The 13,809-nt window shown below is 35.5% G+C and overlaps 3 protein-coding genes across 4 annotated transcripts; 1 reads left to right on the top strand and 2 right to left on the bottom strand.

Annotated features, from left to right (window-relative positions):
- Window positions 1-654: 654 nt before the first annotated feature.
- Window positions 655-5,418, bottom strand: LOC108225111 (uncharacterized). The gene is made up of 4 exons (XM_017399926.2): window positions 4,904-5,418; window positions 3,593-3,685; window positions 2,493-2,771; window positions 655-1,085 (listed from the first exon to the last, which is right to left on the bottom strand). Exons 1-4 carry the CDS (start codon window positions 5,297-5,299, stop codon window positions 885-887), a joined length of 969 nt encoding a protein of 322 aa, XP_017255415.1. The 5' UTR covers window positions 5,300-5,418; the 3' UTR covers window positions 655-884.
- A 321-nt stretch (window positions 5,419-5,739) lies between these two features.
- LOC108226868 (transcription factor MYB35) lies at window positions 5,740-7,769 on the bottom strand. Of its 2 annotated transcripts, none has more exons than XM_017401861.2 (3): window positions 7,478-7,769; window positions 7,231-7,360; window positions 5,740-6,630 (listed from the first exon to the last, which is right to left on the bottom strand). In XM_017401861.2, the coding sequence occupies exons 1-3, from the start codon at window positions 7,686-7,688 to the stop codon at window positions 5,838-5,840; spliced, it is 1,134 nt and encodes a 377-aa protein (XP_017257350.1). In that variant the 5' UTR covers window positions 7,689-7,769; the 3' UTR covers window positions 5,740-5,837. The 2 variants fall into 2 exon arrangements, with proteins under 2 accessions (XP_017257350.1, XP_017257349.1); XM_017401860.2 differs by having other exon boundaries at window positions 7,231-7,366.
- A 1,959-nt stretch (window positions 7,770-9,728) lies between these two features.
- Window positions 9,729-12,703, top strand: LOC108226152 (hydroxyproline O-galactosyltransferase GALT6). Its single transcript, XM_017401095.2, has 7 exons — window positions 9,729-10,487; window positions 10,774-11,006; window positions 11,087-11,377; window positions 11,472-11,600; window positions 11,701-11,874; window positions 11,975-12,082; window positions 12,166-12,703. Exons 1-7 carry the CDS (start codon window positions 9,746-9,748, stop codon window positions 12,376-12,378), a joined length of 1,890 nt encoding a protein of 629 aa, XP_017256584.2. The 5' UTR covers window positions 9,729-9,745; the 3' UTR covers window positions 12,379-12,703.
- Window positions 12,704-13,809: the final 1,106 nt, after the last annotated feature.

Consider the following 13,809-nt stretch of genomic DNA (forward strand, 5'->3'; position numbering starts at 1 on the left):
CGGTATTGTGATATTATCTGAAAAACAAAAACAATTTTTTTTTTTTTTTTTAACGTAGGAACCCGCAGCCGCTACCCTTCGGGTGCGTACTGGATAAACCCACGAGCTCACGCAATAGCCTGCAAATTATGTGAACCAAGGTAAACCAAATTAGAAAGCTTAAAAGACAAAAGTCTTGAAAATAAACAAGGTTGGCAGTGGAGAGAAATCAGATGCGGTGGATATAAAATCCTTTTACCAATTACAACGAGGTAATTTACGGTATCTGAAATGGTTTCTTAAGTTGAAGGGGATGATTGACTTTTTAGAGAAAAGCTAAAAAAACATAGGCATGAGTAGAAGAATATTGTTAAATATGCAAAATACAATATTGCTGAAATTAAGATTTAACAAACAAGAATTGGATATAGCTGTTGGCGCTCCCAACCTAAAAATGAGTGTTACGGCACACTCCAACCAGTGCTCAAATATGATAAAATTTCATTCCTCGTGCAGACAGAAGTTGAAATTAGCAGGCAATTTTGTAATTAGGAAAACGAAAGAAAGAATGAACTACCAGGGAAGCAAAGGATAGACAGACAGAACACGAAACTGTGGACAATAAAACATTAAAAATTAAATTTAGAAAGTCGGAAGAAATTAGAAAACTAACAATAATAATATGAGGCTGCAAAATTTATTTGTCTCAAGGTTGTGTTCGAGGCCAATTTGTATTTAACAAGAAAGTGGACCGAAAGTCCAACAAGTAGCAAAGTATAGACAACTCCACAAGCCATACCCAGGGCAATGAAAACTGTGATTCCCACACTAGGATACAGGCAATTACAACTGCAACCAACTGGTATACAAAACAATAACTTTAAAGGTAATATAGAAACAGTGGATCAATTCCATGGGCTTCTATGCCGAGCATCTCTAAACACTGAAGTTCCACCAGAAGCTGCAGGTGAAGGAGAGGATGCGATATAGTTTGTTCCAGATGCAGAGACAGTGGGTACACTTGCCAAATTACCTTGTTGTCCAGTTGGAGCAAAGCGAGATGGACTAGCAGAGGCCCATGGAGTTGCTCGAGATGAATGTGGAACCTGTGCAAGGAGACAGTAATAAATAAATTGAAATAACCATTGCCAGTTTAGAAGGTTTCGAAGTACCACTGTTATTTTGGATATTAACAAGATGTAAGATCCAACATAATAAGCTGTGATTGCTATGTAATTATGTGATAAATTTAATCTCTTCTTAAATTTATTTTGTGCTGTAAAAGATATTACTGAAGTCGGCAGATCCGACTTATTGAATGCTCGCTTATCATTTTTACGATTCTAAAGGTTACAAGCCTTTTCATTTTATGAAATCATAGCCATTTACACCAGATTCAAGCAAGCATATTGACTAAAAAATACTACCAAAAGCCGCAAACTAACAAATTCATGATGAATAAAGATGATTTAGAAAGATTGTACTCCCTCCGTTTCAAAATACATGTCCACTTCAGAAAAAAAAAAATTGTTTCAAAATACTTGTCCACTTCAACTTTCAATGTAAATTTACATTTCCAAAATCGACTCTCCTTCACATATTTCAAATTTATATTTCCAAGATCAACCATATACCACATATTAGGTTCAATTAATGACTTAATACACCTAGGGTTAAAAATGGGGTGGGGAAAACGGGGAACCCGCCCTAACCCGCCCCGAATGGGGCAGATCTGCCCCGTTAATATGGGGAATGGGGCAGTGACGGGGAATGATTTTCTGCCCCGCCAAAATATAGGGCAAGTATGGTATTTGTTGAATCCCCGTGGGGATTCCCCGCCCCGCCCCGCATATATTTAATATAAATAAATAATTATATTCAATATAATATATTTATTAGATTTAATATAATATATTTGTTACATTTAATATTATTATTTTTAATACACAAAACTATAATTTTACAATGTATAACATGTCTTTTTGAATTCTATTATAATTAGTTTTTTGCTTTGAATATACATGTTTTGTATATTATTATTAAATTCTGAAGAAAAAATTACTTAATTTTAAAATAATTATTTAAAGTGTAATATTATAGAAGCGGGGCGGGGCGGGGCGAAATTATATTAAGTCCCCGGGGGCGGGGATGGGGATTAAAAATAAATCCCCACGGGGAATGGGGCGGGGATGGGGCAGGAAAAAATTATATGGGGCGGGGTTGGGAAATGAAGTCCCCGCCCCGAACCCGCCCCATTTTTAACCCTAAATACACCTCTTTTTTCTCAAAATCCACTTTTCTTAAACTATGTGATTTTTTGAAAGTGGACATGTAATTTGAAACGGAGGGAGTATTTCAGAAGACCAGTGACAGTGTGTGATGTGTCGACATTATGCACATCTATGTTCTACCATCATTTTTCTAAAGGTAGGATGCAATAAGCTGATCTTTCTTCACCAATTAAGGACGGTGATATAGTTTGTATATGAAATGCATAAGATTGTAATCACTACCGCAGTATGGAAAGGCCTCTTATGAGGGGAATCTGAAGATGGTGACACACTACTCATTCGAAGAAAACTGCGAGAATGAGTATTATGATTTGAAGCATCATCTGCTTCTCCTCCTTCCCCATCTCCACGGAGTAATCCATCTGAGCCCATTCTGGGAGTGAGATGTCTAGTCATTGACCCAGAATCATTTGTAACATCTACATGAAGTGAAACAGATGGTCGAACAGTCGGCCCCTGCACGGTACTTCGCTTCTTTAGTTCTTCTTCTGCATTTATTATCTGTTAAGCACCGACATGGGAAACACATTAGCAAGCAACTTCTGGAGCATCCACAAAACTCTTTACAAGCCGAATTAACCAGGGTAAGTAGCCCCCCCCCCCCCCCCCCCCCCCCCCCCCTCGTGAAAAAATACCCTGGAAAACTTAGATGCCTACTAACCCACATATATAATTTATATCACGTTGATTGCATAAACAAAAAATGACACAATCTAATTAATCTATATCTTTATGAGCTAATCAGCTTTTCAAAACCAGGTTTTCAATTAGAGTCTATATAACTATGTTTTTAAGTGGTGTTATTTGAAATTAGATTATCCTAATGTATATTAAGGATTTTAAATTTCAAAAGAATAAAATAAAATTGATATGTGCTATTTTAGGCTAAAAGAGTTGTTTATGCTATAATCGAGTTATAACATTAATTTCAGTACCTAAATTGATTTAAATAACTATTCTATTGCATTGCCTTTAGTTTGCGACCAAAAAAAAAAACATTCATTCAGTGATATGCACATACAAAAAAAAATTAAGGGTTGTGGAGAATAAGGAGAACAATTGTTTTGCACTTCTAAAATTGTGGAAGAATATATACAAAGTACAAACAGTGCATAACAAGACTTCTCACGAATTCTCAAGCCAGAGTTGTTCTCACTTGAGCCGGATATATATACATATATGAACTAGTGTTGCTTTGATAAATAAGATCTCTTAACTATACTTGGTAATATAAATAAAATAATTTTCACACAATAATATAGAATATAATTTCGGATTTTTGCCCTAGCCGAATTCAATACATGGCTACTCCTTGTTATTACCTGTTTCAGTACTTGAACCAAATCATGCTTTTTTGCATTTAAAACTTTTAATTTCTCCTCAATCTCCTTTTTCCTATCTTCCTTGTTATCCATCTGAAAAATGATAACATCAAAATTAAATGAGAACATGACACAAAAGTAAGTGTTATCAACAAGAAGAAGATGATCTAAGGAGAAACTAGGACAATCACGGGATAAGTATAAAGCTTAATTCTTGCCGCTGCAGCTTATATCAGGTATGAATTATGATGTGTGGCTTCTATGTAAAGCACAAGGAACTTGTCACTGACTCTGCTGCTCATAAGCCTAGTTACACTAACAATCTAAATTAGGGAGGCAAGATCCGACACAAATTAGTCCGCAGATACACAGATTTGTGTCAGGAGTTGAGTAAATTCAGGCTGATCGGGTTTTTGGGTTCACCTGAAAAAAACAAAAATTAACCTGAAATATAAATGCTATATAATATATAATATATATTTATTAGTGATTACTAATCTACTTATGAACAAAATAATCCTAGAAAGCCCTACAGCAACCACAACCGCTCAGTCCCTCATCTTCCACTCTCTCCACCTATATATATCTACAATCGACTGCTCTATTTCTTTATCTAATCCATATATCTTGATATATGTATGTTTTATATATTTCTATAACTATCACCTGGAAGCATCAACTCTACTCCATCTGTCTCTAGTCTAGACCACCAAAGGGATTCTTTGCAACTCACTCTCTTTGTGATCTCTGCAATACACGATTAAAAGCTACCTTCGTATGTGTATTAGTAACCAATTATTTAGGATTTGACTACAATAATTTTTTATAAACATCTTTTAGATTGATCTTCTATGGCGATGACGGTTGGTGGTTGGTAGGTGATTTGAGTTCTCGAATAATGTTGGGGCAGATATAAATTCAGGATAGGGATCCGAAACCCAAATAATATAATATGCCTACTGATCCAAAACGAACCCAACCCATTACCCGAAATGACCACCCTAATGTACACAACAACACATGTCATTGCACTCAAGTAAAGCTTAAAACATCAGTCAGGATACTTAGATTCTTTCCATAGCACTCGTTGATAGATAGACTACAGTCAAGAGTCAAGACACTTATGACAAACACAACCAACATAAACTCATCAAGTACATTTAGCGGTTAAATCAAGCTTTCTTAAGGGTTAGCTACACAATATTAGCTAATTCCTCTAATGTTTAATCAGTTTATAACACTTGAGATACACTAAAACAAGTATCCAACAGTACAAAAAAAAAATTCACTTAATCGGATACGAAAAACAACCTGAGGGACAGGATTCGGATTCGAAGCACCGGGACTAATCTCGAGAGCCAAGTTATCAACTTTTTCCACCAACTCAGAGTTATCAATGTTGTGATCAGGTGGTTGAAGCTCCTGGAGAGAAGCAGCTTCGGATTGAAGCTTGTCATCTAACTTGAGATTCGGGGGAGCATTGACATCACAATGAGGTGGGGTGGGGGAGGAATCGAGCTTGTGGGGAAGTTGATTAGGGTTAGGGTTAGAAGGAGTGGAGGATTGAAGGAGAGAGAGGGCATTTGATCTGCGGCGGAGAAGAAGCTTGAAGTCTTTGGGGGAGATTGAAGGAGTAGGGGTGAGCCATTCACGGGGAATGTTGGGGACCTTGTGGAGCTTCCCTCTGTGTGCTGATATCGCCACCATCTTTCTTCTTTACCCTCCGATCCGATTTTGATCATAAGATTCTAATACTCTTGTTTTTTATAAATTTCAAAGCTCTTGTTTTTCTGGTACAAAATCGTGTCTCAATTGGAGATTGAGAGGGCTTGATGAATAAGAATTTACTTTTAAGTGAATATATAAATTTCTATTCTTTTTAAGACACTTATTTTATAAATTTTTGTCCAAAAAAATTATAAAATATATTTTTCAAAAATAAAAAATTATTTTTTCAAATGAAATGGTTGTCAAATAGGAGTACGTCCTAGTTTAGTGGATTTAGGTTCAGAGTCTTCAGACTAATCAACTATTTAGACAGTGACATGAACTCAAATTGATCTGATTCTAAGAAACTTGTATCTTTAAATACCAACATAAATTTTAAGAAACTGCTCAAACAATGATAATGAATGCATCATCACAATTCTATATGATCCTTAGTTTAAGTTACACATGTGATCAACTTCAGTATACCTTATTCTTAATCATTGTTGAGGTATAATATTAGTCATCTCAAGCTTAATTAGTAGTAGAATGGTTCTTCTAGAAGGCTAGGAAACTCCAAGAACATGTCATGTTCTTCATCCAGCATTGCTTCCACAAATGAACTATTATTTGCTGATGAAGATGGAGCTGGAGATTTAAAACTGTTAAGCATGTCATCATCATTATCGTATTCATTCAGTTGCTCTGTATCAGTCTGTTTCATGTCATTTTCCACTTGCCTTAAAAGCCCTTGTGCTGGAACTTCTTCTAAATTTTCTTTTACTGGAGTTTGTGGGGGAATCGCGTCTTCAAGTAGAAAGTCGCGCCAACCAAAGCTGGAGGGCACCCATCCTTCATTTAAAATCTCCGGAGGTGAAGAAGATGAAGATGAAGACGCGTATTCATTGCAAATTTCTGGTTGCATGATCTGGTTTGTGAGGCAATTGGGAGGCTGTTTCACCAATGTAATGGATTGTAATTGAGTCAGGAGATCTAAAGGCTGAGTGTCATTTGCGTAGTTGCCAATGCTGTTGGTCAAGAAGCTTTCGGGGCTTTTTGTTGAGGTGTAGTTGGAGAATTGAGCTGCTGAATATGGTTCCTGCTTTTGGATGAATGAGGGGTTAGTGAAATCTCTGTTGAGATAGCTAACACGGGCATTCGGGTTTGGAAAAGCACCAATGCTGCTATAATCAGAAATGATCTGGGAGAATGGCTTGTGGGTAACATGATCAATTCCCATCTCAGATAGCTTCTTCTTTAGCTTAGTGTTCCAGTAATTTTTCACATCATTGTCTGTTCTCCCAGGAAGTTGTTGAGCAATTATCGACCACCTAAACCATATTAAATTATATTAGACAAAAGAATTGTACTAATAAACCAGTTTCTAGCACATCAACAGATGGTCATTTTAAAACATAAAGTCATCACTGGTCTCTAGAGAGATTTCTGTGCAAACCAACATAGAAAAGACTATGAAATGTTGCAGGGTCGACCCTTGGATAAGGCGATCAAGGTGGGCTCCTAGAACACCACTCGTGAAGGGGCACCAAAATTTATATATGTGTATTATATAGTATAAATCTAAAAATATATTTATATATAATTGCATTTGAGCATTCATTTGAACACAAATTGGGTATTTAGTAATATTCTTATTTAAATTGACATGAATGTCATGATTCAGGTATGCATGTCTAAAAAAAAATAAAAAATCTTTGTGATCTTAAATAAGGGACATCATTTTCAACATTCGGCTAGAGCACCCGAATCTCTAGGAATGGCCCTGATGCTGTATGTCACATTTATGGACAACATGTCCCGCATTGAAATTCGATTTGAGAAAGATTGAATCTGCAATGATGTGGTAAAGCTTCAAGAAAAGAACAGGATGACTAAACAACCTCTGGAAAGATTTGTGCAGGAGAATTCACCTGCTACCAATTGCTGCATGGAGGTTAATAATCAGCTCTTCTTCCTGTGGTGTGAAATTCTCATGCTTTTTATCAGGCCTCAAGTGGTTAGAACACTTGTGCTTGCAACTCTTCCCACATTTTCTAGGCCCTGTCACTAAAAATAAAAAATCACTTTGTTCGAGCATAATTCTGCAGACAGAAATTGTGAGCCTTAATCTGTCCTGTACATCTGGAAACAAACAGAAGCCAAGTATAAGGAAATCACCTGTTTTCTTGGAGGCATCAGTCCAGTTAGTTCTCTGCTTCGGTGCATAAGCAATCATTTTGACATCTTCGTCTTTGTTCCAGTTACCCTTTCTCACGTTCATTCTTTCGTAGCAAGGGGGCTTCACCATGTTCAAAACCTTCTTAAGAAATGTTCGAAAGAAATGAAAAAGATGAAGGGGTTTATCAAGTGGCCAAGGCATGAAAAGCATGCGGTTTCACTTCCATCTGAACTATATTTGCAGGATGAATAGCATGCTCTACAAAAAACAATGTAATTTATTCTCTTTTGAGGCCTGACAGGGCACTTGAATCTGGTTTAAATTGGTTGATTTATTTGGTTAGTCATGATTAAAAACTAAGCAAAACTACATAAACAATTAAAATGGTTCTTCACGAGAAAGGAAATGGATTTATTTAGCTTAGCTGCTATGATCACAAGTTTGATGAGAACAATTATTATAAACAAAGGCTCAACTAATTAAAGGCACAATTAATTTAAAATGTGAATTGTAGCTCTACTAATTCTTGCACACACAGATTCTACATGATTAGTAGCTATACCAAGTGTGTGAAATGATGATTAAGCATTAATCAAAACCGTATTAAGAGGACGCTCTTTGCAACTACACCTATGATTCAGTTTTAACAGCTCTATTTTCTGCTAACATGTTCAGACTGCTGCATGACTTTCCAGCTTTTATGATAAAATGGAATAGCAGAAATCATCTGTGTTATGGGTTTATGTAACTTTCCTAAAAAGTACTTGTATGGTATTTTGGATTATCAGTATACTTGTATTACGGTGGCGAATATCAGAAGAGCTCATGACAATAAAAAATTATTACAATCAGTTGTACCTGGTGATCTGACATGTGTTTAGCTCGTTTTTTTTGTTTTGCAATCATACTGTAATTCAAAGTTTGAGAATTTGTCCCGGTTCTTTCCAGAATTTGATTAAAACCTTCACTTTTGATAAAAAAAAAAAATTGAAATTCTATTACTCACATCCCACAGCTTAGAAAGTTAAGATACTCATATTACAGGAAAGACATATATGATGTATGTCAATAATATAAATTCATTATTATTTATATTCATCATCAAAACACGAAAATATTTCATTATTGTTTCTTTTCTTCTATCTTGTTTCCTTTTTCCTACATTTTGGAATCAACTTGCAGAATTTTTTAACTCATAAATTATATTAGTATAGTTTATTAGCATGAAAGCTCTTTGTATTTTAATGATCATAGTTTATTAGCATGAAAGCTCTTTGTATTTTAATGATCATAATTTTTTTAATAAGTTTCAAAAATAATAATGATATTATACTTTTTATTGTATTTTAACATTCTTGTTTTATATTATAATAAATAACAAAATAATAATACAATGTCAAAGGTAATAATATAGTAATTATAAAAATATTTTGACGATACTCAAGTATTTTTTTAATAAAATTAAGATATTATTGATTTCGAGTTAAGTCGGATTTGATTTAAGGGTACAACATTTTAAGAACTCATTTAAAACTTTTTCCTTTTTTTTTTGAAACTAAAGAACTCATTTAAAACTTAATCTCTAATTTATAAGTTTTGAACTACAACAACTATTTTAAAAATCTATAATAACTTTTGGTTAACAACATCTACTAGTATCATATCTATGTATTTCAATAAACAGATGAAGTGCACCCGATGAATCTTGTAAAATGAGAAAAGAGAGGAACCTCTTCCTCAATTTGACATGCTACGCTAGAGATCCTGCTGCACCTACTTTAATCATCCGAAGAAAAAAGCAAAATTGAGCCAGTTTTTGACTTTTTAGCTAGATACTCGTATAAAATGAATAATAACTTGATAAAACAGAAAATAATCATGGAGTTGACGAGTAAAACACAAGCAGAAGCAGCTAACCTCGAGCCATCAGGTCAGAGTCAGACCAATCAGAACTTAAGCCAACTCTAAGCAAAGTGCCACATAAGCAAAGTGTCACACGGAGACGAACCAAGCAAAGTGCCACATGGAGGAGTCTTAGATTTCAGAGACTTCATGCAAGTGACTTATTTACCGAACAATTGATGCAGTATCATTCAGTTGACAAACATGCACATAGTACTTAGCTTCATAATAAGTCCTTAATTTCAGGCTTTGAGCATGTCAAAGTCAAACACCCCTCTAGGCTCTAGTAGTCAACATGCATATATAAGCTACTTGTGGTGATGCAAATATGCAAACTCCTCTTCTATACACATTTTATTTCAGACATGAAGATGAAGAGAGTCAAGTCAGAGCTGTTCAGGATAGTCATCAAGAACAGACAGAGAACTTGCAAGTTTCTTTTATTTCTTGCACTTTGTTACATACTAGCCATCACTATAATACAACTACCATTTGATCTCAAACTCCCATTTTCTTCTGACTCACTCACTCCACTTCTACTTCACAAAAGTGAACCTCAGCTAAATCAAGAACTAATCCCATTTGAGCCCACAACATTGATAAATCAATCACACAATGACCAATACAAATTTTTGTCAAGACTGAATTTTGATGACAAAAATGGACTTTTAACTGATATGGACAAGGCTGTGTATGAAGCTTTTCAAGTGGGTCATAAGTTTTGGGAAGAGATCAAAGAATCCTGCCCACATTCGATGCTGCTTTCGGGTTTTGAGTTCAGTGACAAAGGGAAGAACCTTATGGTGATTCCTTGTGGCATGGCTTTAGGATCAGAGATTACTCTGGTGGCTAAGCCTAGAAAAGGCCATTTTGAGAAGGAACCAAGGAGAGTGGGGCAGTTTACAATGGTGTCTCAGTTTGTGTTGGAGTTGCACGGTCTGAAAAGTGTTGATGGGGTGGAACCACCAAAGATTTTGTATTTTAATCCTAGGTTGAAGGGGGATTGGAGTGGGAAGCCTGTCATTGAGCAGAATACTTGCTATAGGATGAAATGGGGCTCCGGGCTTCGCTGTGAGGGTTGGGCATCCAGGGCTGATGAAGAAACTGGTAAAACATACTACTCTATTTTTTTCATACAGCATTTGATTTTTCTGCACATATTGCACTTATTTTTGAATATCTGTGAATCATAAGTTTAGATCTCTTTCATACTGATGAAGCTGTTGTTCAATTTTATATGCTTGATGTGAAGCATGTTTTTTTTTAAAAAAAAATCTCATTACACTGCAAATTAGTAGGCATAATATCAGCGTGTATATTGATGAATAAGGATGAATCTCACTTGTACTGTATTAGTACTCACCACTTGAAGCAATTCTTTGTTACTCTGCAGTTGATGGTCAGGTAAAGTGTGAGAACTGGAAGCGAGATGATGATAATCATTCTGAGCGGCCTAAGACCAGTTGGTTGTCGAACCTTCTTGAAGGTAGAACAAAGAAGGTCACTGTTGATTGGCCATATCCATTTGAAGAAGAGAAATTGTTTGTTTTAACTATTAGTGCTGGACTGGAGGGTTATCATGTCAATGTTGACGGAAGGCACGTCACTTCATTTCCTTACCGAACTGTGAGTGACAATCAACCTATGCTGTCTTGATGCACTTGGAGTTTGAACTTATTTTATAATTATATGCTTATCATTTGTAGGGTTTTGCACTTGAGGATGCAACAGGATTGTCCCTAAATGGGGACATTGATGTCCATTCTATATTTGCTACATCTTTGCGCACGTCACATCCTAGCTTTGCTCCTCAGGGTCATCTTGATATGTCCACTAGTTCAGAAGCTCCATCTGTTTTGCCAGGACCTGTTGAAATGTTCATTGGTATACTCTCAGCTGGCAACCATTTTGCGGAGAGAATGGCTGTCAGGAAGTCTTGGATGCAGCACGAGTTTGTACAATCTTCAAAAGTTGTTGCTCGTTTCTTTGTAGCACTGGTTGGTGATAACTGATAATTTTTCTTTATCTTCTTTTTCATGTATATAATTTGTTTCATGGTTAATAAATTTTCTTAAAACTGATTCTTGACAGACTGGAATAAAGGAAGTAAATTTTGATATAAGGAAGGAAGCAGAGTTCTATGGTGACATTGTCATCGTGCCCTACATGGATAAATATGACCTTGTGGTCCTGAAAACTCTTGCAATTTGTGAATTTGGGGTGAGCATTTGGTTGTAGTGTTGTAGAACAGAAACCACGTTCTTTACTACCTAAAACTTGGTCATTAACTGGTATTTGGCCTACTCCCTTTCGGTTTCAGGTTCATAGAACAGCTGCTAAATACATCATGAAGTGTGACGATGACACGTTTGTTAGACTGGATGCAGTCATTCAGGAGGCAAATAATGTAGCTGCTAATAAGAGCTTGTATGTTGGAAACATTAATTATAACCATAAGCCCCTGCGAAAGGGTAAATGGTCAGTGACTTATGAGGTACTATACACCAGACATGCTTTTTCTTCTTGACCTTCATCAGAGTTTTCTTCTTGACCTTCATGTTTGCTTAAAATCACTGCTCTTCTTGGTTGTTCAGGAATGGCCAGAGGAAGATTATCCACCATATGCAGATGGTCCAGGATACATTATTTCATCAGATATTGCACAATTTATTGTGTCCGAGTTTGAAAACCATAAACTAAGGGTACTCAATCTTAACTCCCTCTATAATTTTTTGTGATTTTGTATAATTACTGCTAAAGATTAAATAGTGCCTCATTTGTGCAGTTGTTCAAAATGGAAGATGTTAGTATGGGGATGTGGGTCGAGAAGTTCAATAGCTCAAAACCTGTCGAGTACATACACAGCCTCAAATTCTGCCAATTTGGATGCATTGTAGGTTATTATACAGCACATTATCAATCTCCTACGCAGATGATGTGCTTGTGGGATAAACTGCTAAATAGCACAGGCAGACCCCAATGTTGCAACATCAGATGATAGTGTCTGTAACACAAAAGACTCGTATTTCAGATGACGGTGTGTGTGACACAGAGGACTCGTATTTGGTGTATAAATTCTTCGGATGCTGGATGCTCAGGGTATATATGTCGAGGTTTTTGGAAGCACTGCTAAGAAATTCATTCATTTTTCTTTATCTTTTCTCTGTGACATTTGTTAAATTATCTCTGTAAAGACCATATATACATAGCTCTGTAATATGCAATACAAAAGAATGAAATCTAACTTATGCTACGAATTCGTATGACTGAACTCTCATGCTGAATTGCCATTGGTGGTAATACTGCAGAGTTTAAGCTCTGAAGTTCTTTCAAATATGAGCATTGGGTTAAAAGGCCCAAATTTAATATTGCAGACCTTGAAGATGATGGTAATGTCGACGAATGTACCTCTAAGAGCATCGCCAATAATATACTGCAATAGTCGTATGTTAGGACCCAGACCCTTACACGTCGATAAGCATGTTAAATGCTGAGTTTAGCTTCTTCTGAATGTAATGTTTGTATCCCCATATAGCATTGGCTTAAGTTGCATTCATGATAAATGATAATGCTACTCTGTCATTTATCTTTCAGCACTTAATAAACACCGTCAACAGAAATAAGTTGCCAGTGCTAAGTTATACACAAACGAGCATGAGGTAAGACAGATCAATACATGTAACTTTAAGCAAAAGGCCACATGGAGACAACAAATATGTTAGTCATTTTATATACTAAGATAAGATACTCTGTGATGATTATAATTGTAGTAATATATACATAACGCATAATACAAAGAGTTGGAGACAGATCAGTAAGTTGTGTTCACAGAATTTAGAATGAAAAGAGCAGCGCTGTGAGCTTCTCTCCCACGAGCTACCAACTCAATACAATTCACTGCCATTTATTATTTCCTGTCATATCAATGAAATGATTAAGACTTTTACTTATCAAAAATTTTGAGATGCACTTCAAAATTATAAAACTTTATACTCTATGTTAATTATATTGAAAAAGTTCAGAATTCACCTCCAATTCGACTAGGCTCCTTCGTCCCAGATAGTTAACCACAATTGTTTTGCTGAAAAACGGTTTTAAAACGTTAGTATAATAAATCTAAAAACAGTTTTTCATAGGGTTAATTATCTAGTTGGTTGAGCTTAATGTATCAAATTGGTCACTGAACTCAAAACGGTATCAAGATGGTCACTGAAGTGGCCATAAATATCAAACAAGTACCTTAAAATATAAGTTCAAGCAGTAAAAATATTATTTATAAAGTTTTACACATTATTTTTGAATGTTACCAAAACTAAGTAAAAGGTTATGACTTCTAATATTTATGATAATATATTTAGATTTTATCAAGTTTATTTATTATTTATTTTTAATTAAAACAAAAAAATAACTATAAATAAAATATAAATAA

The sequence above is a fragment of the Daucus carota genome, chromosome 6, assembly GCF_001625215.2.
Source record: "Daucus carota subsp. sativus chromosome 6, DH1 v3.0, whole genome shotgun sequence".
Lineage (NCBI taxonomy): Eukaryota > Viridiplantae > Streptophyta > Magnoliopsida > Apiales > Apiaceae > Daucus > Daucus carota.

Excerpts from the sequence above, each read along its gene's own strand:
- LOC108225111 (XM_017399926.2), bottom strand. The coding sequence starts at position 5,299 with ATGGTGGCGATATCAGCACACAGAGGGAAGCTCCACAAGGTCCCCAAC. Across the intron at positions 2,772-3,592 it reads TGGTTCAAGTACTGAAACAG|ATAATAAATGCAGAAGAAGA; the intron begins GTAATAACAAGG and ends GGTGCTTAACAG. Across the intron at positions 1,086-2,492 it reads AGAGGCCTTTCCATACTGCG|GTTCCACATTCATCTCGAGC; the intron begins GTAGTGATTACA and ends CTCCTTGCACAG.
- LOC108226868 (XM_017401860.2), bottom strand. The coding sequence starts at position 7,688 with ATGCTTTTCATGCCTTGGCCACTTGATAAACCCCTTCATCTTTTTCAT. Across the intron at positions 7,367-7,477 it reads TGATGCCTCCAAGAAAACAG|TGACAGGGCCTAGAAAATGT; the intron begins GTGATTTCCTTA and ends TTTTATTTTTAG. Across the intron at positions 6,631-7,230 it reads CATGCAGCAATTGGTAGCAG|GTGGTCGATAATTGCTCAAC; the intron begins GTGAATTCTCCT and ends AATATGGTTTAG.
- LOC108226152 (XM_017401095.2), top strand. The coding sequence starts at position 9,746 with ATGAAGATGAAGAGAGTCAAGTCAGAGCTGTTCAGGATAGTCATCAAG. Across the intron at positions 11,378-11,471 it reads CTCGTTTCTTTGTAGCACTG|ACTGGAATAAAGGAAGTAAA; the intron begins GTTGGTGATAAC and ends GATTCTTGACAG. Across the intron at positions 12,083-12,165 it reads TTGAAAACCATAAACTAAGG|TTGTTCAAAATGGAAGATGT; the intron begins GTACTCAATCTT and ends TCATTTGTGCAG.